The sequence below is a fragment of the Haliaeetus albicilla genome, chromosome 19 (assembly GCF_947461875.1).
Source record: "Haliaeetus albicilla chromosome 19, bHalAlb1.1, whole genome shotgun sequence".
In the NCBI taxonomy this organism is placed as follows: Eukaryota; Metazoa; Chordata; class Aves; order Accipitriformes; family Accipitridae; genus Haliaeetus; species Haliaeetus albicilla.
In genome coordinates, this window is record NC_091501.1 from 13,689,974 (window position 1) to 13,716,386 (window position 26,413).

Genomic DNA, 26,413 nt, shown 5'->3' on the forward strand with positions numbered 1-26,413 from the left:
CGAAGACAAACCCCGCGCAAATCCAGCTCTGGCTCCCCGGCCCCGACCTCTGCCCACGCCGCTGTTCTCCAGCGGGGCCGCACCCCCCGCCTGGAGTCCCTCGGGCCTCACACCAACCTGAAGCGGGGCGGGAGGGGAAGGGAGGAGGCCGCCGCCTGCCCCGGGCGCAGGCCCGGGCGGCTGATCGCCAGCGCAGGCGGGCCCGTTCCTCAGGGCCGCGCCCTCGCAGGCGAAACAACCGACGCAACGGTTAACGAGGGGCGGGCGGCCTCCTGAGGGGCGGGGGGGGCCGCGGCCCGGCCTGGCCCGGCCCACCGCAGCGCCGCCCCGTCCGCGGCGGCCCCTCCTCAGGTGAGGGCCGGCACCGCCCCGCGCCCAGGTCGGACCCCGGAAGCCCCGAGGCCCTGGCGGCGGCGGGGCCATGGCGGGCGCGGGGCCGCGGCGGCTGCCCCTGCTGCTCCTCCTCGTCTTCCCCAGCTCGCCGGTCGGCGCGGCCCTGCGTCTGCTGCTGGGCGCCGCGCCGCCCTTTACCTGCTCTCAGCCGGTAAGCGCGGCGGCGGCGGGGGGAGCGCTGGGAGCTCGGTGGCGCCGGCCCGCCGGCCGGCAAGCGGCGGGGCCGGGCGAGGGCACGGGGCTGGCGGCCTCCCCCGCGGTGCGCGCAGCGGGCCGGGCCCGGCGGCGGGGCCGGGGCGGGAGGGAGGGAGGTTTCCCCCTTCCTGCGGCGTCTCGGGCCGCCGACGGCCGCTCACCGCCGGTGTGCCGCGGGGCGGGGAGGGGGGGGGCTCCCACGGGCGGCCGGGGTCCGGACGGGGACGAGGAGCGGCCAGCAAGTCGGGGTGAGGGAGCGGCTTCCCCGGTGGAGGGGCTGCGGGGGTCGGGCGGGCGTCAGCGCGGTCTCGCTCTGCCGGGAAGGGGCTTGTCGGGCGGCGGGCGCGGTGCCCCTGGTCGGGGCCCGGAGCCCGGGCCCGTTCCGCTCCCTTCGGAGCGGGGAGCAGCAAGGGCTCTGGGCCGGACTCCGGGGAGCAGCAAGGGCTCTGGGCCGGACGCCCCGGAGCCGCCTCACCCCCAGCCGCGGCCCCGCGGCCGCAGACGGCCTCGGCGGGCAGAGCCTGGGGCCGGGGAGCTCGCTCTCCCCCGCGGAGCGGAGCCGGTGGCGAGCGCCGGTCCGGAGCGGAGCCTGGCAGCGGGGGGAACCGCCCGGGCGGGCAGCGGGGTGGCGGCGCGGACGGGTGTCGTGTGTCCCCCCCCGGCCCCGCTCCGAGCTCTCGCAGCTGGCCGTGGGTGCCCTCGGCCCATCGGTGGGCGTTGTGGTCCTGCTGCTGGCCCCGTCCTCGTGTCGCGCTGTCTGGCTCAGTTAAGACCCGGTGCTTGGTTTTGTAGGGTTTGGGGACTCGGTTGCGGTTGAGGTGGGCTTTACCTATCAAAGCGACTGTACGTAGCGCGAAACTGCCTTAACTTTAATATTAAACCGGAATTGCAAACACGGCAGAATTAGCCTGGCCGTGTGACGGCTGCCAGGAAACGCCGGTCACTAACGTCTGTGAGGGGCCGTGGCTGGGATTTGCTAAAACTGCCTGAAGTTACTGAGCAGGATGTGAGTCTTTGCTAATAGCTGAGGTTGCCTAATGTCCTCAATGTTCCTCGCAGCTGAGGGGTTTTTAGGAGGAAGCAGGGAATCTCTGCTGAAGGAGTACGTAAACAAACATTGTATGTACTTGAAATTTTGAAAAAGGCAGGTTTTGGTTGCCTTTTCTCCCTGTGAAACAAGCCAGAGAGGATATAGATTGAGAGGCGCAGATGTGGTGCCTATGTAAAAAGTGAACTAACCAACCTCAGCACCCCAAAGTAAAAACTCCTAGCTGGTCTTTCTCTCTCTGGGGGTTTTGGGCTTATGTAAAAAGTGAACTAACCAACCTCAGCACCCCAAAGTAAAAACTCCTAGCTGGTCTTTCTCTCTCTGGGGGTTTTGGGCATTTGTTTTGGTTTGGTGTGGTTTTTTGGGGTTTTGGTTTTTTTCTAAGATGCATGTAAAGAGTGTGTGGAAGGGGGAAGAGACCTGGTTTTGCTTTTTATTTCTGTTAATAGTGGTGCATGCATAAACAGGATAATGGGTAGCTGTCTTCTAAGCTAAAAAGTTTTATATGTCATGATGCACTTTCAGCAGTCTAGCACAGGCAGCTAGTCAGATGTGGCTGTAGACATACGTAAACCAAAATGTGTCCTTTGGGATGAAAGCTTCTATAATACTTTCCTGTACACATTTCCTATCCTTTGTCTATTCTGCCTCCTTTCCTAATGTTTGACCATATACTTACCCCTGTTTTACCTGACGTCTGCTGCTTTCACTCCTATTTAAAAATACTCCAAGAAAACAGGCCACTTCTGCGATTTTACTTTAGGCTGGGCATTATGGAGTTACAAAATGCAAAATCTTAGCAAAGGGGAAAGATGACATTACAATATTGCTTAGGCATCTAACATAACCATGGGTATCCCAAACATTGTTAGTCACAGAACTTGAGAGTAACACATTATAGGGTTTCTGCATGTCCTTGGATGCTTGGGCTTTGACTGACTTTGTCTTCCTGGCTGTACCTTTTTTTTTTTTTTTTTTTTTTATTTAGGGAATGTGAACCACAGTAACTTGGTGAGGGGTTCATCAGTACATCACTAACTTTCACTGAGAAAATGTATTGCCCTGCACTCTGGGTGTGCTCATAGATCAGTGAATGTGTAAGCCTGCTACTTTAGCCTTTTCTTTCAATAAGCTTTTTTCTTAAAATGCTGACAGACTTATGAAAAATGAGTTGGCTTAAGCCCATGAGCAGCCTCTTTAGAAGCAATTGTGAACCTGCAGACATATGGGAAAAAGTACCATCAACTGAAGTTATGACAGACAAAAACAATGTCTCCTTCCCTTTCTGTCAGCTGCACTGTTTTCAGAGGATGGTTCAGTAACCCTTCCGATGAGTGACTGCAGTGTGGTTCAAATGGGAAGCTGTTGCTGAGCAGGGTGGGTAAGACCCACATCCTTTTTCTAACCCACCATGCTTGTGCTGCTGTTGTTGAGCTTCAGAGTAGCTCAGGGTGAGCAACAGCGGTTTTTTCAGCAAAACTCTCATGTGGCAGAGGCTCTTTTGGAGATGGAGTGGTGGAGGGAAAGTGTCATATCAGTATCGGTAGACACCTGTAAATTGTGAACATAAAACTAAGTGCTCGTTAACAGCTCATCTTATTAAAATGACAGCAAGTGCACTTAATGGGCCTTATTCACCACCACTCCATCAAACCTGCTCAGCTGTAAGGCTGAATAGCACAGCTGCAAATCCAGTTCTTTCTAGTATCTGTTATTTGAATATGTCATCTGCAGGGAGGTGAGGTTCAGGGTTTTTTTCTGTGCACAGGGGAAAAACATCCCACAGCTTAAATACCCATCTGGTTGTTCACCATCAAGTGTTTAATCACTGTGTTCAGTCATTGGGCCGTAACTGTTTCATGACATGGCATGCCTCAGTGTCCTAGAGGAATTTATAACCCTGCCATCTTTAAGGGGCCAGACAGGTGTACGTAGTTTGGTCTTTGAAATCTGTTTCACCAGCTTGATGGATATTCACTAAAAGTCTCTGGAGAAGAATTGATGTAACATCTCTCGTGAAGATGAGTGATGGTGGTGCATGTGAGGAAGACTTCTGGGCCTCTCTTACAAATGTGTTCATTTTACATTTGCTATTGACCAACTTCTCTCATTCCCCTCTGTGGCATCTTTTTGCTATGTAGGATGTTACCATAAACCATGGTCACACTTAGTGCTGCTGAAATATTTCTGAACTTCTTGGCACAAAAAGGATTAGTGATCAAAACTACCAAACTTAAGCATAAAAAGAGTTAGTGATTAAAACTACCAAAATAAGATAAAGAAAACTTTAAAACTTATTTTTGTGAAGAAACTTCAACTTTTGTGTTTGGATTTGATTTTGCTGAGAATTTATATGAGGGCAAGAGAAAAACTTAGAAACTATAGAGAAAAATGCCTAAAAATCAAAACAATTTTGTAGAATATGGTTGTTTCCTACGAGCCTTAAACAAATCATCTTTCAACAGTTATTCCTGTAATGTGTTCATGTCCTATTGATCTCTGCTTTTTTTAACTAAGGAATCAGGAAAGGGAAACTGTAGTAAACTTCAAATCGGCCAAGCCTCAGAAGATACATAGAATGGCTCATAAGTGAAAGGCAGATTTTTGTAAAGCTGGAGCCCTTCCTGTTCAGCAGCCGCTCTTTAAAGGAAAACTGGATGCTTGCCCAGCTCACGGCAGTTTCTTGCTACTTACCACAGAATCCTGCTGGGAAATCTTGGCCTCCTATTAATTTAATTGAATTGTTATGACATGGTGCTGTTAATCAGTTTCCCATTTCTTTTTCAGATTCCTATGATTCTTCAGGGCATATGGTCTGTTCTTTTTTTATGTCAAAAACAAGAAATATCTTGGAAAAAGGAGTGAAAGAAACAGTTGCTTAGCTTTCTGTGAAAATATGGCAAGTAAACATGAACAGTTGACTGTGCCTGTCCTGCTGATAATAGTTTTGGGCATCACCTCACAATAGTCTTGTTCTCGTATTTATGCCTCTTGTGTCTGTAGCTTTGCTTGTTGGGCCTGAAAGGCACTAGAAAGCTGGTGAGAAGAGAACATCTCAATTTAAGCCCCTTCTATAATAATGTGCAGAGCAAGTTGCCTGACTGTGGGCTCGGTCTTTTCTGTTCCTTCTCCTCCTATTTGTCCACTTGTCTGTTGTATGCGGACAGACGCGTCTCAGTTCTGTCAATACTTCTTAGATGCTTCGAGCTTTATGTAGGTTAGCAGAAACAATCATCATGGCAATTTTATTTCTATTATATCATCTAAATTTGTGCTTGCTTAAGTAGGGAAACTCAGTTAAGTACTTCTGCTGCCCACAGCTTTGTTAATGCACTCTGAATGAGCCGATGCATCAGATAAGGTTTTGGGTTGGTCCTTGGTGCTGAGGAGGTAGCCAGTGCAAATCTGGAAGTAGTTGACTTATTTTACTGCAAAACTGACTTGTCTTTTTCTTTAATTGCTTCCTGGCTTTTGGATGCCATTCTCTGGAGCTATACTTTTCATGGTATAAAAGTGTGCCCTCAGCTGCAGTCCAGTCCAGTTCACCTGGGCAGTATCCAAAAAGGAGATGAGGGTTTTCACGATGACTGCTTTCTAGGTATCTCTTGGGGTTGTTATATCTCTGCCTGTATTGTGGCTTTATCTTCTCCTTCTGTTATCTTTGCTTCCTTATGCCAATAGCAAGGACTTCCTGGCTGGGTGAATTGTTCTTCTGGGTGTTTTTGTTTGTTAGGTCATCGCTGTAGTGCTTTGGGTACTGGGAAGGGAGTGGACCAACAACTGAGTGCAGGCTGCCGTGTGGTGGGAGAATCCTTCCCTGCTTCTTGTGGTAAACCTGCTAAATTCATGACTAACTGGTGGCAGCTTAAAATACTCCAATGTAGCCAGCTACGTATAAAAAAAAGGCTACTGTCACAGCAGGTAAACAGGCTACCATGGGGTAGGAAAAACACATAGGTAGGTAGCCCCTTGAAAATCCTTAGTGGGTTTGGGGAACAGTGACACACCAGAAAAAACATTGTTGTTTGTCCCCATAGAAACCCAGTGTTGAGGTGTAAGAGATTTCTTAATTGTCAAGTTTCAGTTCTGAATCCTCATCAAGTGACTGATGGTTCCTGATTAAGGTCTTGGCTTTTTAATGGATGTCGCAAAGGGTACAGGCTCATTGATGCTGGGAACATAATTGCAAACACTCTACCTTGGACAATAGATCTGGAGGAAGAGAGAAGCCATTTATATGCTGTGCAGGTTCAATATTCATATTGATCATAAAACAAAAAGGGGGAAATGCAGCACTTCCTCATTTAACTCTGTCTTATCTGCTAATAAACAGAAACACCAGCACTCAAATGAAAGCAGATGTTGCTGCTCTTCAGGCAAATAATGCCTTATAATTTATATAACGGCTTTATCATGATGCCATTTACAATAATTACTGATAACTGCAACAGAACAAAGAAAAATGACTGAATATTAAGTGATAGGTTTTAACAGAAGTCATTAAATTACAAACAAAGAAACGTGGTTAGTAGCCAATTATTTTTGTTGCCTGTTGCGGGTTCACCCCAGCCAGTAGCTCAGCCCCACAGAGCTGCTCACTCTCTCCCTCAGTGGGATGGGGAGAGAATTGGAAGGGCAAAAGCAAGAAAACTTGTGGATTGAGATAAGGACAGTTTAATAGGTAAAGCAAAAGCCGTGCACACAAGCAAAGCAAAACAAGGAATTCATTCACTACTTCCCATCAGCTGACAGGTGTTCAGCCATCTCCAGGAAAGCAGGGCTCCATCACGCGTAACGGTTTCTTGGGAAGACAGAATGCCATAACTCTGAACATCCCCCCCTTTCTTCTTCTTCCCCCAGCTTTACATGCTGAGTGTGACATCATATGGTCTGGAATATCCCTTTGGCCGGTTTCGGTCAGCTGTCCTGGCTGTGTCCCCTCCCAGCTCCTTGTGCCCCTCCAGCCTACCTGCTTGGGGAGAGCAGTGTAAGAAACATAAAAGGCCTTGATGCTGTGTAAGCACTGTTCAGTAATAGCTAAAACATCCCTGTGTTATCAACATTGTTTTGGTCACAAATCCAAAACACAGCACTACACCAGCTGCTGTGAATGAAATTAACTCCATCCCAGCCAAAACTACTGCACCTGTTTATGCAAGGGACATTGTCAGGCTAAATAATTTACCTAAGAAAGTCTGATTAAACATTTGAACTGTTAGGAGTAATTTTTTTCCATAGCTTAATCTGTTTTTCCATACTGGTAGTTACAATTTATATTTTTCTGTTCTTCAGTGATTGTAGTTTAGCTAATTTTGGTGTAATTGGCATTTGCTTGCTTGCTTTCTATGTTTTTGTCATTATCAAAGGATTTAGGTTGCAGATGCTATGGGGAAGGGTTGGGGGGGGGAACCTTATTTGGGAGGTACAAAGTTGCAATAAAGTTTCTATTAACTATGCTTGTAACAGTTTTTCTTAAGTCTGACAGGATATAAATACTCAATGGAGGATTTGTCGTAATAATTAGGTGCAGTGTAATTGTGAAAGTACAGTTCAGACTAAATTGGTATTTATGTTCAAATTGATCAAGTTGATTCCCCTAGTTGTGCCTGGTTTGATGTTTTGAGCACAACAAAAATAGTGAAAAGTACCTCTTGCATGTCCTTACATATTGACATTAAGTTCCTAGATTTGTTTTGCTCTTGGTTAGGTTAGAGCTTCTCTGCCTCACGCAGGACACTGCTACGCAGCTTTTGGGGCTGCTTATCCCAAGACTCCCATGTAGCAAGACCCTGTTTGGGTGTTTCCAGAGCTGTTAGTGCCACAACCTAGCAGTGAGGTTGGGGATCCAACAGTGAGCTGAAAACTTCAAGAAGATCCAGAGCAAAGATAAGGGGAAAGGCAGGTAGTTTCTGCAGGTGAGCTGCTAACACCCGGGAGTCGGGGGACAAAGGAAGAGAAGAGAGTGGGACAACAGCAAGGAAAGGTTAAGTGTGTCACTGTGTATCCCCCCTTCCCTCCTCATTTATAAAGGCATCTTTTGATTAACAGTGAGAAGTAATCAGAATATTTGTTCTGACAGTGGGATGTTGCCTTAGTCCTAACTTAGTTCACCAAAGATTATTTCACTTTGAAAAATATAACATTGCTAGCTGGCTGGTAGGAAAACAATTCTTCACCAAAGTTCAGTTCTCAGGCAAAGTGTTATATAGATTTGTGTATACTTAGAAGTCCAGGGTGGCCAATAAGGCAGATTCCTTCCTTTGAACTGATTGAAATGTTTCCTAAATGATAATAAAGTTGGTCAATATTGCATACCTTGGGTGTTGCACTGAATCTTTTTCAATATACCTATATCTTGAGTATGTTTGTAATACTGCTTATTGGAGTGTGGATGTGTTTCTTGTGAAGGGTGCCTGAACGCTGGATTTATACCTGTGTATTGTTTTGACTTGTGTAACAAAAGCCCAGAAGAGATTTTTCAGGTTTTATTTTTTATATAAGGATGAGGAGCTTAAAGCCAAATCTGCCTGCTTTCGCTCAGGGTTTGTAGGAACACAGATACATTAGCTGACATGTAAGCATTATGTCTGAAGTATTTTTTTCATAGTCAGTAGAATTCTGTTCATGTTTGAAATATGTTGCTCAGCACAGCTTGTATGATACTGGATTTCACCAATTGCTTATACTTTGTATTTCCTTCAAATGAGAGAAAGCTTAGTAATCAATGTGATGTTTTGCCTTCACTAGGACTTCTTTAAAGGCGGGATGTAGTTCTGTCCTGTTATAAGCAGACAAGAGCCAGCACAGCTGTGAAGAGCAGCGCCCACCTTCCTCCTCAGGCCTGGTGGTCTGTTCCCAGCCTCTCCTGTACAAGCAGGAGCAGAGGTGCAGAAGGGCAGAAGATCTGGTTCGCAGCTGACCTCCCTTCCTCCCTTTGAGTCGGTTTCAGGCTGTAGCCAGCTGCCCGCATGGTCACACGCGTGCTTGTGCCAGCACAGGGCAGGCCGCAGTGCTGGGGCGCAAGTGAAGGGAGGTTTAGGGTTGTGCCTCTGGCAGGGATGCTGTCTCATGCCAACTCGGTGTCTGTGAAACTTTAGCTTTCCACGCCACGCTGGAGGGCATGTTCACTGCCGAAAAGGCGCAGCTGGTTCTTTCAAGCATCCATCCCTGCAAATGTGAATACAACCTACACCATGTTAATAAGCTAAACCCCAAATACGCTTGGAGTTGACCTTAACAAGTTGCAGAGAGGTTAAAAACTCTGCTGCCTTGCCTCCTCCACTGGAATGAGTTATTGTGGCAACAGTGTGATAAGAATATCCACATTTACATGTCAAGGCATAAGAAACCAGTGGGAGGAAACCTAGCCCTCATCTTGATTTACTAAGTCAGTGAAAACTTCAGACTTCCTTATTGCTAGGATTTTGCATCACATTAACCAAGCAAGCTCACCTGCTTTTTCCTGGTGACCATGGGGTCTTGCAGTATAAACAAAACATACCTAGGGAAACCAGGCAGAGCCCACATAACTTCTGGTTGCTTCTTTACATTCAGGACATCTTTATCCTTAATATGAAAGAGTCTAATTCTGATTTTTTTTTTTTTTTCCTTCATGGGTTGCCTCTCAAATATATTTCTAAAAAATAAAATCACCATATCCTAGTTTCAAGCCTGGCGCTTACTAAATGTTGTCTTTTCCCTTCCCTGCTTCTTACGTGGCATCAGGAAAAAGACCAGCCGTAACTGATGCAGCCTTTCTGTTCAGGGGATGCCCTGCACTAGGCAGTGTGTAACCGGTACTTCAGTGGCAAGCCCAGCTGCAGAGAGCTCACGCTTCCAGTCGGGTGGGCTTAGACCTTGCAAGCGCTACCAGCATGATCGCTGCTAGGTAGCAGTAACTTAAAGCAGTGCTGTTTAAAAAACGTACCCATCTACTTCAAGCAGTCTTTCATGTCACACCAGTTTCTATTTTCACAGTCCTGGATTTTGGAAGGCTTTTACTACCATAATCTTGCATTTTTGCCTCTCCAGTTTCTTTCCATTATTGCAACTATTGCTGTCACATATGCAGTTCGGGTGTGAGCAGGTTTCATGCCCTGTGTCCTTTGTTTTTCTGATGAACAACTTTGTGCAATGTTTCCTGATGGTTAATTCTTCCAGTGTGTATGTGTTGCTGTTCACTGAATTATTTTTTCTTCCTGTACCTCTCCTGCCACTAAGCAGAAGCAAATTACTGTCAATCCAGTTTCTATTCTGGGAGTAATATTGTTTCTTTCCCCCCACAGGATTTAAACTGCCTCGTAAGAAATAGTAAGTAATTTTTTTCTTCATTGCGTTTTTCTATCAGATCATGCATTTTTTTTAACTGGGTTCATACAGCAAGTTCTTCCTGCTAGAAACAGAGAGATGTAAAGTGAAGCACTGCTGTCATGCCTTGCTTGGGAATTTTCAGTTTGATCCATAATCAGCTCCAGCTAAAAGTGGAATGGAAAGTTAAGTCTTTCTCAGGATAAGAGTTTGGGGGTGGGGCGTGGGTGGAACATAACCCAACTTGTTTAGCTTCTATTTAAAGCTGGGATGCTCAATTTTTAAAGAAATGGGAATTTTAGGACAAGTTTGTCAGTAAATGTTCTTTACAAGCTGTTATCTCTATGATGGTACTTAATGAAAAATTAATATATGAAATAGAATTTTAAAAAGGGGCATAAAGGGGTGCAGCTGAGAGCAATTAATGGAAATTTTTGGGCATAAAGTCCAATGAATTAACTCAATGATCTTAAAGGCCTTTTCTAACCTAAATGATTCTATGCATTGGAAAAGGAAACTAGAGTTACTGCAAGTCCCACTGAACAGATATATTGGACATATCAGGTGTGAGGGGTCAAGTCTTAGCAATGGTACGCATCTGAAACACTTTAGTATAATTATCCGTAATGTTCTTAAAAAAAAAAAAAAGAGAATGTTCTGCATTTACCTATTTAGTACATGGAGGCATCTGGATGGCACTGCAGAACTCCTTGGCCTTTTTTTGCAGTCATTGTTCTAAGCAGGCTCATTTCGGCCTCAGTGCTCAACCCTGTATTGTACTGGCACAAGTATTTTTGTAGCCATGCTGGCATGCCAGATCATGGAGATGACAATGCTGAAAACAACCAGATTTTAAACTTTTTTGGCAGGAGAGGGATTGGGTGGGATCAGATTGGATCATATTTCCCACTGGCAGACAGCCATTGGAATACAGCTTGACAACACAGCTAAGCCAATCTCCAGCTCCATTATTAAAATGCTTCCTTATTTGAATATTTGGTTTAAATTCTGCCTTATGGTTCTTGTTATGTTTTTCTGCTCTAGGAGAAAGATTTTTTTTTTTTTTTTATTAGTGCTTAGTACACTCTTTTCTGAAAGGTACTTTAATCTTATCAGGTTTTCTATAGCTATTTTTTGGTAGAATGAGCATTTGAGGACTGTCTAATTGCTTTCTAAGGCTAAAACTATGCTGTTACAAGAAGGGATAGTGCCCACTTTCCACTGTTCCTATCACTGACCCTGCAAAAAACACTGAAAGTGTACTTTGGAGAGCCTGACCATGCTATTTTTAATAGATCTGATAGGTCAAATGTCTTACAAAAGTCTAAGTAGATCATGTCTGTCTAATGCCTGTCATACCTGATTTCATCTTCAGATGAGATTACAGGACCAGTTTTCCCTAACACTGTATAGACTAGTCTAAATTATTTTTCTATCCAGAGAGCTCATTAATTTATGAAAGGCATAACAAGCAGTTGTTGGAAGCTAAATTCAGATGTATAACCAAATTAGAAGTAAGGCAGTTTTTAAACAAAGTAACTAACTATTGGAACAATTTCCCTGGGTATCTGACAGACTTCTTATTGGAAGGCTGGAAATTAATGCTAGTCTTCTAACATAGGTCTGTTTCAGCATCAAGGTCTGGACTTGCTGCAAGAGATATTAAGTAAACTTACCTTACCTGACCTGTTTAGCCTGCATTGTGATGATTACTAATGGATTTTAAGGAAAAGAAGAAGTGTAAGTTACTAGAATGAGTGAGTTCAGAATATTGCAGGCAACTTAAAGTACTTGCGTGCTGAAAACTGCCTTTCTGAACTGTGAAGCGGTCTGTCACCTAGTTTTGCCCTCTGAGTAACCCTGACCCAAAGGGCAGACCATAACTGCAGTTAAGCAGAGCTTCCTCTGCCCTGCTTTAAACAGTGGTTTTCATTTGCTGGACAGGTACCTGCATGGAGGCGAGCTGGCGGCAGGTTCTCCCATGGACTCCTTCTGCTCCAAGCAGTCTTCATGTCTCTTCTGATGTTTTCCGTCAGACGGATGGAAAACTGCTCCCTGTGCTTCGGATAGAATGGAAAGTGGCCACTGATGGTAAGTGGTGGTTGTTTAATGTGAACATGGAGCAGAGGAATTAAGTGTGACCTAGTAAGGTGTCATGGTTTAACCCCAGCCAGCAACTAAGCCCCACGCAGCCGCTCACTCACCTCCCTCACAGTGGGATGGGGGAGAGAATCAGAAGGGTAAAAGTGAGAAAACTCATGGGCTGATATAAAGACAGTTTAATAGGTAAAGCAAAAGACGTGCATGCAAGCAAAGCAAAACAAGGAATTCATTCACTACTTCCCATCAGCTGACAGGTGTTCAGCCATCTCCGGGAAAGCAAGGCTCCATCACGCGCAACGGTTTCTTGGGAAGACAGAATGCCATAACTCTGAACATCCCCCCCTTTCTTCTTCTTCCCCCAGCTTTACATGCTGAGTGTGACATCATATGGTCTGGAATATCCCTTTGGCCGGTTTCGGTCAGCTGTCCTGGCTGTGTCCCCTCCCAGCTCCTTGTGCCCCTCCAGCCTACCTGCTTGGGGAGAGCAGTGTAAGAAACATAAAAGGCCTTGATGCTGTGTAAGCACTGTTCAGTAATAGCTAAAACATCCCTGTGTTATCAACATTGTTTTGGTCACAGATCCAAAACACAGCACTACACCAGCTGCTGTGAATGAAATTAACTCTATCTTAGCCAAAACCAGCACATAAGGATAAGGAGTAGAATTATGGCTTGAAGTCTTTCACTGATCTAGTCATGAAAGCAGACCTTTGAAATCTGGTCTTTGGCTGCTTCATTTTGTTTGTTTTGGGGGTCATTTTTTGATCTTTCTTGACTGAATTGGGGCTTTGGGTGTGGTGGGTATTCAAGACTTTAAAATGTTTCCACTAGTATGGGATAATGACATTTAAAATGGGAAAAGCAGATAAAAATGGAATCAAGTGGCCCACACCTTTCCCATGGTAGTGAGGGGAGAAAGGAGGTTCGCACTGCAAGCATTGCCTTTTCAAGGCATAGTAACGACTGCAGCAGTCTCATGCAGGGGAATTACATCTACAAACTGAACAAATGAGAATTAATTTGAGAGAGTACAAATGAATTATGCGCCATTAACCCAGTGCAACTTCTTCCCATTTTGGGTAATCCAGTCCTTGTAACTTAGGTTTCTTATATGCACATGTGTCTTGATAGAGGAGTAATTGTCTCATTGCTGGAGCCAAAATTAGTACCAGTAAGTCAAGTTTTCTCCAAATATCTTTGATTGTTTGTTTGTATATGAAGTTTCCCTAGCATGCTCTTGTCCATGGTTTTGCACTGATTCAAGACAGAATTAAACACATTCATTTCTTCCTTCTGCAGGGCCTGTGTCTGAGGGCTATAGAGTTATTATCTCAGTATAGCTATAGTAGTGTAGAAGCAGGTGTGACCCAGGTAACCCTGTTGTTTTGTGTAGCTGTGGTTGTAAACTTTCCCATTGGGACTGTCTGTACCAAAATAAAAGCATATTTGCTTTGGTGCCCAAGCTGCATGAAGCAGCCTTGAGAGGCAGAGCTAAACACAACGCTGAACCTGTGGAACTGCCAGGGTGTCTGGAAGAATGAAATTGCCTTCTACTCTGCCCCTTCACTTGCACAGATAGGGTTCTTGCCATGCGGGGCAATCTTTAAGCTGAAAGTGCTGCTAGGCAACCCTGCACGCTCACTTTTTCATGGCCAGGTATCTTTCTGTTGGGATCCCCAGCACTTCAAAGGAGTAAGACTGTGACAAGACTAGGCACAGTGGTAATTTCTGTGGGGTTTGCAACCTCTACATGTGCAGATGACAGGAAAAGAAAGACATCTCTCTCTGTGCCTGCAGCTAGTATCCGCTATCTCCAAGGGGCAGAGCTGGCTGTGATGCAAGTGAACAGCAATCAACAGATATGTGCCCAGTTTGACTTTCAGAACAACTTGCCACTTCAGGTCCGTCCAGATGGAGGCCGGGTGAGTGCAAAGGGCTCTAAACTACTTTTTCTAGTCCATGGGTTTGTTTCTGCTTTCACTGTCATACAGCAAGGTTATCGATTAAAAAGTACAGACTGGTTAGAGGAGTTGATAAAACAATCAAGATATTGGGCTTGAGACTTGCTGTCGTTTCCAGTTTGTTTTACACTTGTGTGTAACTGTGTACAAGCTGCTCTCTTATCTTGGTTTGTCTTCCACTCTTCCCATCCTTCAGGTTTTAAGAATTGTTGCTTTCAGTGCCTAGCACATGTCATCGTTCTGGATGTTGCTTAAAGCAAATAATTGTAGGTGGTTTTGCATTCTACTTGACAGGCGTGACATTTATAGCCTTTTTAACTCAACCCTTCCTTTTTACTTCCACTTTTTTCTTGTACTCCCTTGCTGTGGAGAAATGCACCAACCTTAGGGGTGATCTTTCAACTTATGCTTAGTCCAGGAAACTTGTCAGAAAAGTGCTTATCATCTACAGCTCCCTTTATGAACAATAGGAGTCTGGAGTTCATTGCTTACCATGCAGAATTCGGCCATACTCAGCTTACCATCTGGAGCCAGTGCCTCCTCCAGAATTTGCACAGCATTGCTGATGCAGAAAACAGTATAGATTTAAGAAAAGATATATGGAATGGCCAGGTAAAGAACTATATATGTATAAGTGCAATTCTAAATGCTTAGCATTTGCACAGTACTACAAGTTTCACAGTAGACTAAAATTTCAGTCTCAAAACTGCATATTTTAGCCTTATCTCCTTTCAGTTCAGCATGTAATTTAGTGGAAACTCCACACAGTTGTTTGGCATAAGACTGTTGTATCAGCTCAAAGATCCCAAGAAATAACTGTAGTTTTCTCATTCCAAACAGAAGAATTTGGGATTGACCAAGGGACGGGTACATTTAATATACTTGAGTTTCTTTTTTTTTTTTTTTTTTTTTGGTCAGGCTTCAGAAAAAGGGTCATATGGGATGCGGGAACACAGTGGAACAGGGCCAAGTCGGCTGTTAATTTCAGTGCCTTTATAGAACAACATTCTTGTTTTAAGTCCTTGTGAATGTGTTTTGTTTTCAGTGGAATTTCAGTTTTGACCGTTTTGAAGTGGAACCTGGCCAGACTTACCAAGTGACTGTCTACCACCTGCCCAAACTGAGTGTAGATGGAGACTACAACTGCAAGTCCATGTCTTTCACAATGCCTGGTAAGAGGTGCTCTAGTTCACTTAGGCCTTGAGCTTAGGACTGTGATGGCTTGTGGTCCTGTAGGTTGGGGTTTTTTTCCAGACCAGATCCATGAACTGTGAGCAAGTTTGACAATAGGGTGGCAATATTATAAAAACCTGTTGTCCTTTCTGAATATTGCTGTTTAGAAAGTCCATGGTGCTAGCCTTATCTACAATACCCTTGTGGTATATATCCAAAATGCATGTATCATTTGTGCTACAAGTCACTGCTCTTGTTTTTGGGATCCCATGTCCCGAAGTCTGCCAAATCTCTGCTTGGAATAAGGTGGATGTGGAGGGACTATTCTGTGAAGGACAGACCCTTTGATTCTGGTTGACTGTAGTTCCTACATGGAAGATAGTGCTATAAAAATTTTTAATGTGCTCTCTAGAAAGCTGGACAAAGCCTTGGGCTTGGGCCTCTGATTTCTGAGAAATTGCATTTTTAGCTTGTTGAGAATTCTGCTGCAACTATGGTTAAAGAGATATTTGTAGTTAAACCTGAAAACTGGTATAGATGCCCCTCTGAGGGGCTGTTTGAAGGTAAGTTACATCTGGATTTTGTTGCTGAAATGTTCATCAGTGGAGCAAGCACAAAGATATTTCATCTACATGAATGGGGCTGTAGAGTAGCCTTTCGTGCTCTCTGCAGGCTATCACTGCTGTTTTTACTTAATTTGAAATATTTTGAAGTTGCCCCTCTGCTTATGGAAGCTGGAAGCACAGATCAGAATTTCCAAATCAGAAGGAGTGAAGTTTGGCTTCTAGTATTAAATCTTAGACATGTGAAGTTTGATTTCTAAAGTACAGTTAGACATGATTTACCAAGAAATTTGGTAGAGCTGAGTGCCTGACCCTTTCTTGTGTATGTGAAAATTTTCCTATAACTAAAAAGAATTTTTATTGTTTTCCCCAAAGATGCTGAGCATTTGAAGTACCCTCTGCCTGCACTGACTAGTTTATAAATATTTGACACTCAATACAGAGCTTAAACTGGTTCATAATTTTCTTCTTAATTTGCTTATAGTTGTCAATGTGACTTTGTAGTCACAAAATTGCAAAGTATGCCGCGTTTCAGTTCATGTAAGCTGGAAAAGGAAAGGGGGGGCACTTGGTTTTCAGCCCTCTTATCCTTTCTTATACCTGGTCACTCGAAGAACTTCCTGGCTTTTATCCTCCATTGTTCTTCAGAAAACTAATGCATTGTGTCAAGCTCAGGAGTTGCAGGGAGCTTTGCTGATTAGACCTTACTTGTGAATTACAGGGGCACTGTAAATTTTCCAACTTTGAAAGTTGGAAATTTAAGATATGCAATGTTTTATTTCAACTGTTTAAGCAGGGAATTGTTCCTTTTCCTTTGTCTAAACCTTGGAAGAGAGACATAGTTTAGGCTGAAGCTTGTAAATCTCACATTGTTAGATGTTGAATATGTAACTCTGGATTTGACTCTGAATGAAGTCCCAAAGAGCAGGGCCACTCTGCCAAATGAAGCAAAAAGAATTATAAATGTGGAAGAGTGTTTTGGGATCAAGAAAGATTCCAGCCTCCTAGTTTTCCTGGGGCAGAATGCTTTTGGAGGAATCTATCGCTGTGGTGCTCTCAAAATCCAGAGATCAATATGAAGTTTTAATTCCACTATGACCCTCTCTGCACAAGTCTTACATTAGCAAGGGTTGTCAAATATTACTGTTACAATAAGTATCGTATATTTTCAGTCTTTTCTTATAAATTATCTCTGTTCTGAAAAAAAAAAACCAAAAAAAAAAAACCAACAAACCAAACACCATAACATCAGTGGAGGGACTAGTCTATACACTGGAAATGAATGCTATTCTGCTGCAGAATTTTGCTACTGCTTTAGAACAAAGGTCTCTACTCATCAAGGAGGGCTTGGTTAGGTGTCTAGCTTCTGATAAGAAAATGGGTGGTTTTTCCTAAATGGAAGTACAATGTTTCTGACTAGTCACTGATGGTCTTTCTTGCAGACTGCAAGGACTCTCTGATGAAAAGAACCATCCCATGTATAAAGACAGGTAAAAATTTTTCTGTTTGAGTCATGTAGACATGGGTGCTCTGTTGAAATATTTGACAGTTGAGAAACTTGGAAATCTCTGCACTACTTCCAGGCAGCTTGTGGGAGCCCAGGATCCAAGGTAAAAGTCTAGATGATACGACTCTGCTTGTGAGCTTTAACCCATGGATGGAGTCAGCCCGATACCAAATTCATGTGGCCAGTTTCCTGAATGAAAAGAAGTGTAAAATGATCACACGTGATTTCACTGAGGTAATTACCTTCCTAAATGATACCCTCTGTGGTAATTTAGACAAATATTTAATGGTTGCTAAACAAGGACTTGGAGCCATGATGTAGGAGATACAACAAATGCACTTGAACATCAATTTTTCAAGGAATTATTTTCACGGTTTTTTAATTGCCTTTGGAAAGAGGAACTTTATTTCAGGAATTTGGTGGATAAAAGATCAGAAAGAGGTTTTTATAATGCAGTCTGTAAACATCTGCAAAGAAAACCAAAATTTGATACTTGACTATCTGGGCTTTTATTACCTTTGTCAAGCCAATGCCTGGGGGATAAGACTAAATAAATCAACCAAAACTGAGATGCAAAGTTTCAATAAATCATTGAAGTAGTTCATCAAATGTGATGGCAGGGGGGAGGCGTGTTAATTAAATTTTTTTAGATCAAGAATGAGTGGTTTTGTCACAGATGTTTCAATCAAACTGAGAATCGATTCCTGTAGGTCTTACAGCCTGTATTGTTCAGAAGCTCAAAGTAGATCCAGAGTGTCTTCTGACATAAGACATGTTCCCCTTCAGGCATCTGAGAGAGGAGAAATGCTGAATATTTGGTACCAGTCTCCACCCTTCCTTGGGGAAGGGCAGATATATTGGTGTTCAGTTTGTTTAACCTTTCTCTTCTTTCCACACTTAAAACCCTTCATACTCTATGCACTGATGCGTATTAAGTTATTACTGACACAGCGTATTTCCCTGGTAGAGGGGAATATAGGTCATTTTGGAGTATGTATCTGCTAATCATTGTAAAGAATATATTTAGATTATCATGATACTGATTGTATACGGCAGGTAACAAGGGCAACTTATTTGTCTGTTCTAGCAGTGCTGACAGCTGTTTTTAATTAAGCAAGGAAGCTTGTTCATATTTACACATTAAATAACTGAAGACATTTACATTGTTAAGAAACTGTAAGTTTAAGTTAACACATTTGAAGTTACACCGTGCACATCCTTAATTGTTTCCTGTTACCTGTGCAACCTTAGCCTGCTGTCTTAATTCTATTACAGTGCCTGTCACACAGGATACCTGCAGTGATGGTGGCCAGACCAATTATCCATTTTGTTCTCTGTGGGATTCTTGTTAAAAAAAAAATCTGCTTCTTTGGACCACTCTATATTCTCATGTCAACTCCTTTTCTTTTTTCCTGCTTTCATTCCGTTTTCTTCCTTCCCTTATAACTTGCATCTGATTTCTGCAGGGTGGACTACAACAGCAAGTGAATGTCACAATCAAAATAGAGAAGAACATAAGAGCTTGCTGCAACTACAAAATACAGGTAGGATCTCACTGTTGTCCCTATGTCCTTCCTTCACCAACAAGGCAATGATCAACTTAGGAATGTTATGGGGTCTTTGTACAATGTTTTGTTCTGAGATTGGCTAATCCCTAATTACATAGATCAGGGAAATAATGATTATGGCCGAAAGAACAATTTTTTTTTTTATATGGGTATTCTCTGTAGACAGTGGCTTTTCTTTAGTATAGGGTTGCCAGGTCAGAGACTATGGAGTGGGAATGGCAAGGGTATAACCTCAGGAGCTCAGTGCTGCCTTAATGTATTGTGTAAGAATTCTTGATGAATCTTCTTTTCTGAAGGGAAGTGGGAATTCTGTGTCCCTGTGCTAAAATTCAGGGAATGTTGAGGCAGAGGGAAAGTAAAGAGGAAACAAACTTGCTTTTAAGTATAGCTTCTGTTTTCTGAATTTATTTCAACTGCAGATTCAGCCATTCTTTGCGAACTGTGACACAGACTGCCTGAGACACTCTGCTTTCATCCCATGTTCACCAGCTCCAAGTGAGAACTGCTTTTCTGTAAATTAGATTCCCATTGTCTTACAGATGAGAGCTGAATTTTTAATGTAACTCTTCTCTTTTGCAGGTACAGACCCATCAGGTAAGAAGTTCTTCCAATAACCTGAAACTTTTTTGCTGCTCTTTTCCTGTCATATAGAATAACAAATGATTCTCCCTGGGAATGACCCGATGGGCAGGAAATGTCCCCTTGTAACACTGAGTTCAGAATGAATTGTGTTAAGAGTTTACTTCACTGATTTAACGAGGCAAGTATTTGTATGCAGTGTGAACCTTAAAGAGAAATTTTTTTAGAGATACTTCACTTGCATAAAATTCTTTGAGAAACAGTTTTGACAAGAAGAGTCTTAATATAAAATACTTTCTGTCACTTTGCTCAGTGTTAAAAAATTTGCATAATATAAAGCAGCTTTTGGAGAGAATAGCTTGCATATATTCATTTTTATGAATGTCAAGATAAATCATGTGCATAATGATTTGACATCATTTTTTTTGGCTGCATGTTTTGGGTTTGTGTGGTGGGATTTTGGTAGTGGGGGAGGGGGCTACAGGGGTAGCTCCTGTGAGAAGATGCTAGAAGCTTCCCTGGCTCTAAGTCAGACCCACCTCTGACCAAGGCCAACCCGATCAGTGACGGTGGTAGTAGTGCCTCTGGGATAATGTGTTTAAGAGGGGAACCTGCAGTGAGTAGAGGGATCAGAATGTGAGAGAAACCCCTGTGCAGACAGCAAGGTCAGTGAAGAAGGAGAGGATGTCCCTGCAGCCTGCGGTGAGACAGACGGCAGGCTGTTCCCCCCCCAGCCCATGGAAGCGAGCAGGGGAGCAGATGCCCACCTGCAGCCTGGGGAGGACTGGATGCCCTTGAAGTTGGCCATGACTCCATGGGAAAGCCCGTGCTGGAGCAGTCTGTGACTGAAGATCAGCCCGTGGAAAGGCCCCATGCCAGAGAAGTTCATGAAGGACTATCTCCTGTGGGAGGGACCCCACGCTGGAGCAGGGGAAGAGTGAGGAGTCCTCCCCTTGAGGAGGAAGGAGCGACAGAGACGTGTGATGAACTGACCACAACCCCCATTCCCATGCGGGGCGGGAGGAAGAGAAAACTGGGAGAGGAATTGAGCTGGGAAGGAAGGAGGGGTGGGGGGAAGGTGTTCTAAGATTTGGGTTTACTTCTCATTATCCTTGTTTTGATTGGTAGTAAATTCAGTTGATATTGTTTATCCCCAAGTTGAGTCTGTCTTGCCTGTGACCATAAGTGGCAAGTGATCCTTCCCTGTCCATGTCTTGACCCACAAGTGTGTTTTTATATTTTCTCCTCTTCATCCCACCCGGGTGGGAGGAGTGAGGGAGCAGCTTCGTGGTGCTTTGTTGCTGGGTGGGCTTAAACCATGACACTGCAAAAACACCTGTAAGGAGCTAGTTTGCCCAAGATTTAAAAAGAAAAAAACACCTATAGATTGAAAAAACTACATCACCCAAAATGGTGATGATTTTATTTTTAAGATAGATTACATGAACAGGCAGGACATGGATGGCATGCCTGTCAAAGCTGGATAAACACTGCTATTTAGAGGAAGGTTATTGATCTGTGTTTTCAATGTGCTGCACATATGGTTCTTTGTGGAGCAAGTTTATGGTGTAGAGCATCATCACAAAAGCAGGAATTCATTTTGAGAAGTGACTGTGATATGTTGTAAGGAGGAAGTGCTGGACCACCTGTGGTTTTGGGCAGAGCCAGGGTCCTTCTCCCTTGGCCCATGCTGCTCAAGAAACTCCTGTTCTTTGGTGAAACTCTATTTGTGTAAAGCAATGTCTGAGCACTATTCTTATACTGCAGGTGATATGATTATATGGCTCTACTGGTGTATCACTGGGATCTGTGTGTTACTGGTGGGATCAGTCATAGCAGGTGTGATTTGTATGACCAAAAAACGAGCAGGTAAGACTCATACCAGCTAGGAAGAAAAGATTCAATGCTAAAACTGTATTTTTCCTACCTCTATACCTATTCCTATTGCTGTTTTCTTCCTTGCTGTTCTGATGTCTTGCCACTGAGATAATGCCTATATAAAGACCTCCTTCTGTTTTACATCATAGGACTTGTAACATCCTAATACCATCCACCTAGTTAAGTAAAGCCTTCCATGGGTTATGCTGTCTGACACTCCATTTTCATAGCATTTCAGAGCTCCTGAGGGGAAAAAGGAACTTCATAGTTCAGCCATTTGTTTCCTGCAGATTGCTACAGATATCTTTTCCATTTATTTTTCTCCTGCATTGCATAAGAGTTTTGCAGGATAGAAGCTTCCTGTTTGTCCAGACTGTAGTCTTTCCCCTGTCCCCCAAAGTGTCTACAATATTCATTTTTATACTATTTTGAGCTTAAATAGTGTTTTTCAATTAAGATGGAAGAAGAAAAACAGGACACAGAGGCTGACATTGAACGGGTTGGAAAATTGGGTGCTTAAGGACTAATTCCTAGTCTTTTGTGCTGCAACCATGAGGCTGTTATCACAGGAAAACTGTGCAACTCACTATTTTGGTGTTTTGTTTGGTTTTTGTTTGTTGTTGGTTTGGGGATTTTTTTACCAGAGAGGAGTAATTGGAAATCTTTTTGGAAAATTTCTTAACATCAAACTTGTCCCTAGCTACATCTTATAGATATTTTAGTAGCCTCTTCAGAGAAGCCTCTTAAGAAAAAGCTATCTTTAAAAAAGCCTCTTCTCCTTAAGGAGAGGTAGCAGAACAATTGGGGGTTCTGTACTTCTTGAGGCTGGCTGGATCTGGGGAAGATGAAGAAAATTGTTTTTGAGTGCATTCCTTCTCCTTTCAAAGGGAAAATGTAGTAAAGTACATAGCAAAATTGGCTGTAGAAGAGTCTTTATTAATTTAGTATTTTTTTTAATTAGGCTTCTCCCTCCCCATGGTTTTATCCCTGCACAGTTAAAGATATTTTTTTTAATCTAATCTTTGGAAGGTGTTGTCATTTTAAGGGTTTAATCTTATTTCATATTTTCAGAACTGACAGTTACTTTCTCTCTCTTCCAGGACACGGGCGAGGGAAATGCAACCACAATGATTTGCAGACTGGTAAGATGTCCTGCCTCTGTTTTATCAAGCACATGTAATGCGTTCTGGAAGTCTCACACAATTCTCCAGAAGGGGCTTTCATATGCTCTACTACTCTATAGGTGCTTCTTAAAAACAAAAAGGTAGCCTTAGGATCTTCCTGTTTAGCTAAAAGAAACTTTGTATATGGAATTTGGAATGCTGTATTTGCCAGATGGGATATAACTGCTTTGTAAAGTGATGAGGCTTTTGACCCAGCTGAGGCTGTACTAGCAAAAGAACCTTTGCTAATCATCTAAGCCATAGAAATAGGAGATTGTTTTGGGGTGGGTGCACTCAGCTCTCCAGCAGAGAATGTATCTACATTTGTAAGCCTCTTGAAGCTGGTGTATTACTTTTGTGTGATCAAATTCCATGAACCATCCAGGCATTACTACAAATCACAGCTCCACTGTCTCGACTTTCATATTAAATTTCTACAATGAGATGTTGTCTGCATATGTTGCCAAAATAGCTTCCAAACTTGTAGCCGATAGAACGTTTTGTTAATATTCTCCTATGTTGATTGCTGCTGGCTTACGCCATTACAATTTCAGGAATGTGGCTGGGATGAATATTTTTCTGTCTTTCAGCAGCACCATATACCGACCTTCCTTTGCCACCCTTGAAGCCCCGGAAGGTTTGGATTGTGTACTCTGCTGATCACCTGCTGTACGTGGATGTGGTGCTGAAGTTTGCAGAGTTTCTGATGACAGTCTGTGGCACTGCTGTAGCCTTAGATCTGCTAGAAGATCATCAGATCTCAGAGTTAGGGGCATTACCCTGGCTTACTCGACAGAAGAAGGAAATGGAAGACCTATCTTCAAAGATCATCATCTTATGTTCACGGGGCACTCAGGCGAAATGGCAGGCCATGCTTGGGAGTGAGCCGGTGTGTCTCAAGCAAGATCAGCAAAAGCCAATGGGAGACCTGTTCACCCCAGCCTTGAATTTGATCCTGCCAGATTTCAAGAAGCCAGCCTGTTTTGGAATGTATATAGTCTGCTATTTTGAGGGGATAAGTAGTGAGAAAGATATACCTGATCTGTTCAACGTCACATCCAGGTACCAACTGATGGAAAAGTTTGAGGATATTTATTTTCGGATTCAGGACTTGGAGAAGTTTGAACCTGGGCGCATCCATCGAATCCGGGAAATCACAGCTGAAAATTACATCGATACCCCTAGTGGGAGGAAGTTGAAAGAGGCAGTACAAAAGTTCAAGAACTGGCAGACAGAACACCCAGACTGGTTTGAGAGTGAAACCATCTGCTTGGATAATGATGAAGAGTTGCAGTCCCTAAACAGAGAGAGCCAGGTGGATTCATTGCTAAGTGAACCGGGTGGAATTGTGAAACACCAGCTGCACCTACGGGAGCCTGACCCGGACTGTTGTTATGTCATCAACCTCCACATGCACGAAGGTGAAAGCAGAGGCTGTAAACTGCAACCTCAACTTAATCCTTGTGGGGATCCAGCTTCTCAGACTATGGTCCTTCCTATGGATGAGGCTCCTCTAGTTCAGGTACTGGAGCCAGTCTCTTCCATTGAAGATAGAAATATACTTGGTCATCATGTGCTGAGTAATGAGGACTGTATGGAAGGAGTTCCTCTTCTGGAGACAAGCTTTCCAATGAGGAATAACATCATCCTCCACAGCGACTCTGAAGTTTCAGCAACAGATGACCAGAGTCCTGCAAATCTCTCAGGTGAACTGAGACACCATCTGAATGGACTCATGTATTCTCTTTATCAGCAGAGCGTCATTCCTTCAGAGCCACTTCTCTGCCAAGAGGAGGCTGAGAAGCAACACCAGCTGGTCTTTGATGACCAATGCAAAGACCAAAGACAGTCAGTGCAGTCAGACCAGGGCTACATCTCTAGATGTTCTCCTCTGCCTCCTGATGACCTTGTGGAGGAGGAGGAGGAAGAGGAAGAAGAGGAGGAGGATCAGGAAAAACAAGTGGTCTTCCATGAACTCTCTCCAGAGGTCTTGAACAGTCTAAAGAGCCTCCAGCAGCAGCTGTTTTTCCAGGACATTCAACGGAGCTCTGACTGGGGCTATCCAGCTGAGGTGATGGACATTGGCCAATCTTTGGAGCAGTGTTAGGCTCTATCTGTGACCTGCTCAGTTTGAAATACAGGGATAGAAGGTGGTATCATGCACAGTGCTGAAATTGCATTCGCTGCACCATCCTTGTCCTTGTATTATAAATGACTTACTGGTGGGATCTTCCTGTCTGCTGCTAGGAGGCAGGATTGCCCAGCAGACTGGTAACGTTGCTTCCAATCTCTGTGGAGAGAAGCAGCTAATATTAGCTGCCCCTGTGAAAGAACAGGCAGTAGTTCTGTTCCTTGGGGGGACATGTATTACATTGAGTCCTCACTGATGGATGGCAGAAAAATTATTGTGGCTCATCCACTTGTGCCTTCAAAATGTCCTCCAGCTCCACTGGTTCTATTGCACTGGATAAAAGTCACGGCCAGGGTTTGGAAAATAGATTTAGATAACATGGCAAAATCTGCATTGCCATTTTAATACACATTTTAAATATTTTGTTGTAAATACTGTGTTAAAGATGTGTGCCTTAAACTTCAGCTCAGTTAGGGCTGTCTTTACCTGGTTGATACATGTCTCTGGAGATTTTTTTCTTTTTTCTTTTGCTACTCATTCACTCATTTACAACTGCATTTCCATGGCCATTCAGAAATCAAGTGGAGTAACTGAGCAGTTAGTGGGATAAACTTTTAAATTAGGAGTCTCCGTAACTCTCCCTGCCTCCCTGCTGGGAGGTATGTGCTTGAAAACCAGCAATAGGAGGAAGGGGGAAAAAGGGATAATGGACCAAAAACTGCGATTCAGGCTTATTATACAATTATAGGAAGAATCTGGGGCTGAATACAGAATTACTGGATCAGGGGAATCTGGTGTATTCTATAACACGCTGCTGCAGTGCTGTTTGCTTTTGGACATCTTGGCACCAGGAAGACTTGAACTGAAGATGTAGATGGTGACACACAATTAAGGAAATGAAAGACTATTTTGCGGGATAAAAAAAGTGTAGCTTTAGCAGATGCTCTTTTAGAGTCGAGATTATAACTGAGTTAGGGGGAGGCTGAGCTAAAATGAGTGTAAGGTGTACTTATGTGGGTATAAACTCAAGCACAGGTAGTTCAGGTTAACCATTGTGAAATATTTAATAGACTAAGGCGTTCATCTTCCAGGAGCAGTGATGGTTAACTGTATCAATTCCAGTGTTTTTAAAAAAAATGGGCTTGATGCACTAGAAAAAATTGTTCCCTGCAAGTGATTGCATGTTGGCCCATGTAGCACTGACTGGGTAGCGGACTAGTTGAGGCTGGCATTTACGCTATTTGTTATCACGGTTTCTGAAGTCCAGCCCACTGATAACGGCCTGTGAGATGTGAATACATTCCAGGCCTTTCTCCTTTGTGTTCAGACAAGCTTGTCATCTTCCTGTGCTTCTAAGCTTACTTGTCAAAAAATCTTAAGATAATTTTATTTCAGCTTTTTAAAAATCTCATATCTCAGAAGATAATCTTTCTTTTGACTTGCAACCAATATTGTATTATGTATATTTTATAAATTTGTTTATAACTTGTGTTTTGTTTCTTAAATTAAAAAACAAGAATATTTTTTGGATATATTTACTTAAACACTTTTATGTCCTCAATTCTGCCTAACTCCTTATGTTAGTATTTCTTACAGAAATCTGAGGCAAAACTGAGAGCCAGTACTAAACTGGCTGACAAATGCTGAAATGTTCCTGCAAAGTGTTGCAGCTGTATCCAGTTGAGTGGGGTATGGCTGAGGGCCCTCATGTGTGGAAAGTGCATGTTCCTTCAAAATGAGTGTTAAAGAAAGGAAATGTCTCTAATTTCTGTGCAGGGCTGCTCAGTGAGGCAGGACTGTTAAGACAGCTTGCTTTCTCTGCAGCCAGAGGCCTAGAAAGACTA

The 26,413-nt window shown here is 43.5% G+C and overlaps 1 protein-coding gene across 6 annotated transcripts; it reads left to right on the forward strand.

Annotated features, from left to right (window-relative positions):
* Positions 1 to 333: 333 nt before the first annotated feature.
* IL17RA (interleukin 17 receptor A) lies at positions 334 to 26,101 on the forward strand. 6 transcript variants are annotated; one of them, XM_069807723.1, is made up of 13 exons: positions 334 to 351; positions 9,922 to 9,946; positions 11,888 to 12,034; positions 13,844 to 13,968; positions 15,053 to 15,179; positions 17,186 to 17,233; positions 17,327 to 17,484; positions 18,717 to 18,794; positions 19,238 to 19,313; positions 19,398 to 19,412; positions 21,165 to 21,266; positions 22,376 to 22,417; positions 23,029 to 26,101. In XM_069807723.1, the coding sequence occupies exons 3-13, from the start codon at positions 11,896 to 11,898 to the stop codon at positions 24,543 to 24,545; spliced, it is 2,427 nt and encodes an 808-aa protein (XP_069663824.1). In that variant the 5' UTR covers positions 334 to 351; positions 9,922 to 9,946; positions 11,888 to 11,895; the 3' UTR covers positions 24,546 to 26,101. The 6 variants fall into 6 exon arrangements, with proteins under 6 accessions (XP_069663824.1, XP_069663820.1, XP_069663822.1 ...); XM_069807719.1 differs by lacking the exon at positions 334 to 351 and adding an exon at positions 359 to 544 and having other exon boundaries at positions 23,032 to 26,101; XM_069807717.1 differs by lacking the exon at positions 334 to 351 and adding an exon at positions 360 to 544.
* The last annotated feature ends 312 nt before the right edge of the window (positions 26,102 to 26,413 follow it).

Coding starts and splice junctions, on each gene's coding strand:
- IL17RA (XM_069807718.1), top strand. CDS start 422: ATGGCGGGCGCGGGGCCGCGGCGGCTGCCCCTGCTGCTCCTCCTCGTC. Junction 545..9,921: donor CCTTTACCTGCTCTCAGCCG/GTAAGCGCGGCG, acceptor TTCCCCCCACAG/GATTTAAACTGCCTCGTAAG. Junction 13,969..15,052: donor TCCGTCCAGATGGAGGCCGG/GTGAGTGCAAAG, acceptor TTTTGTTTTCAG/TGGAATTTCAGTTTTGACCG.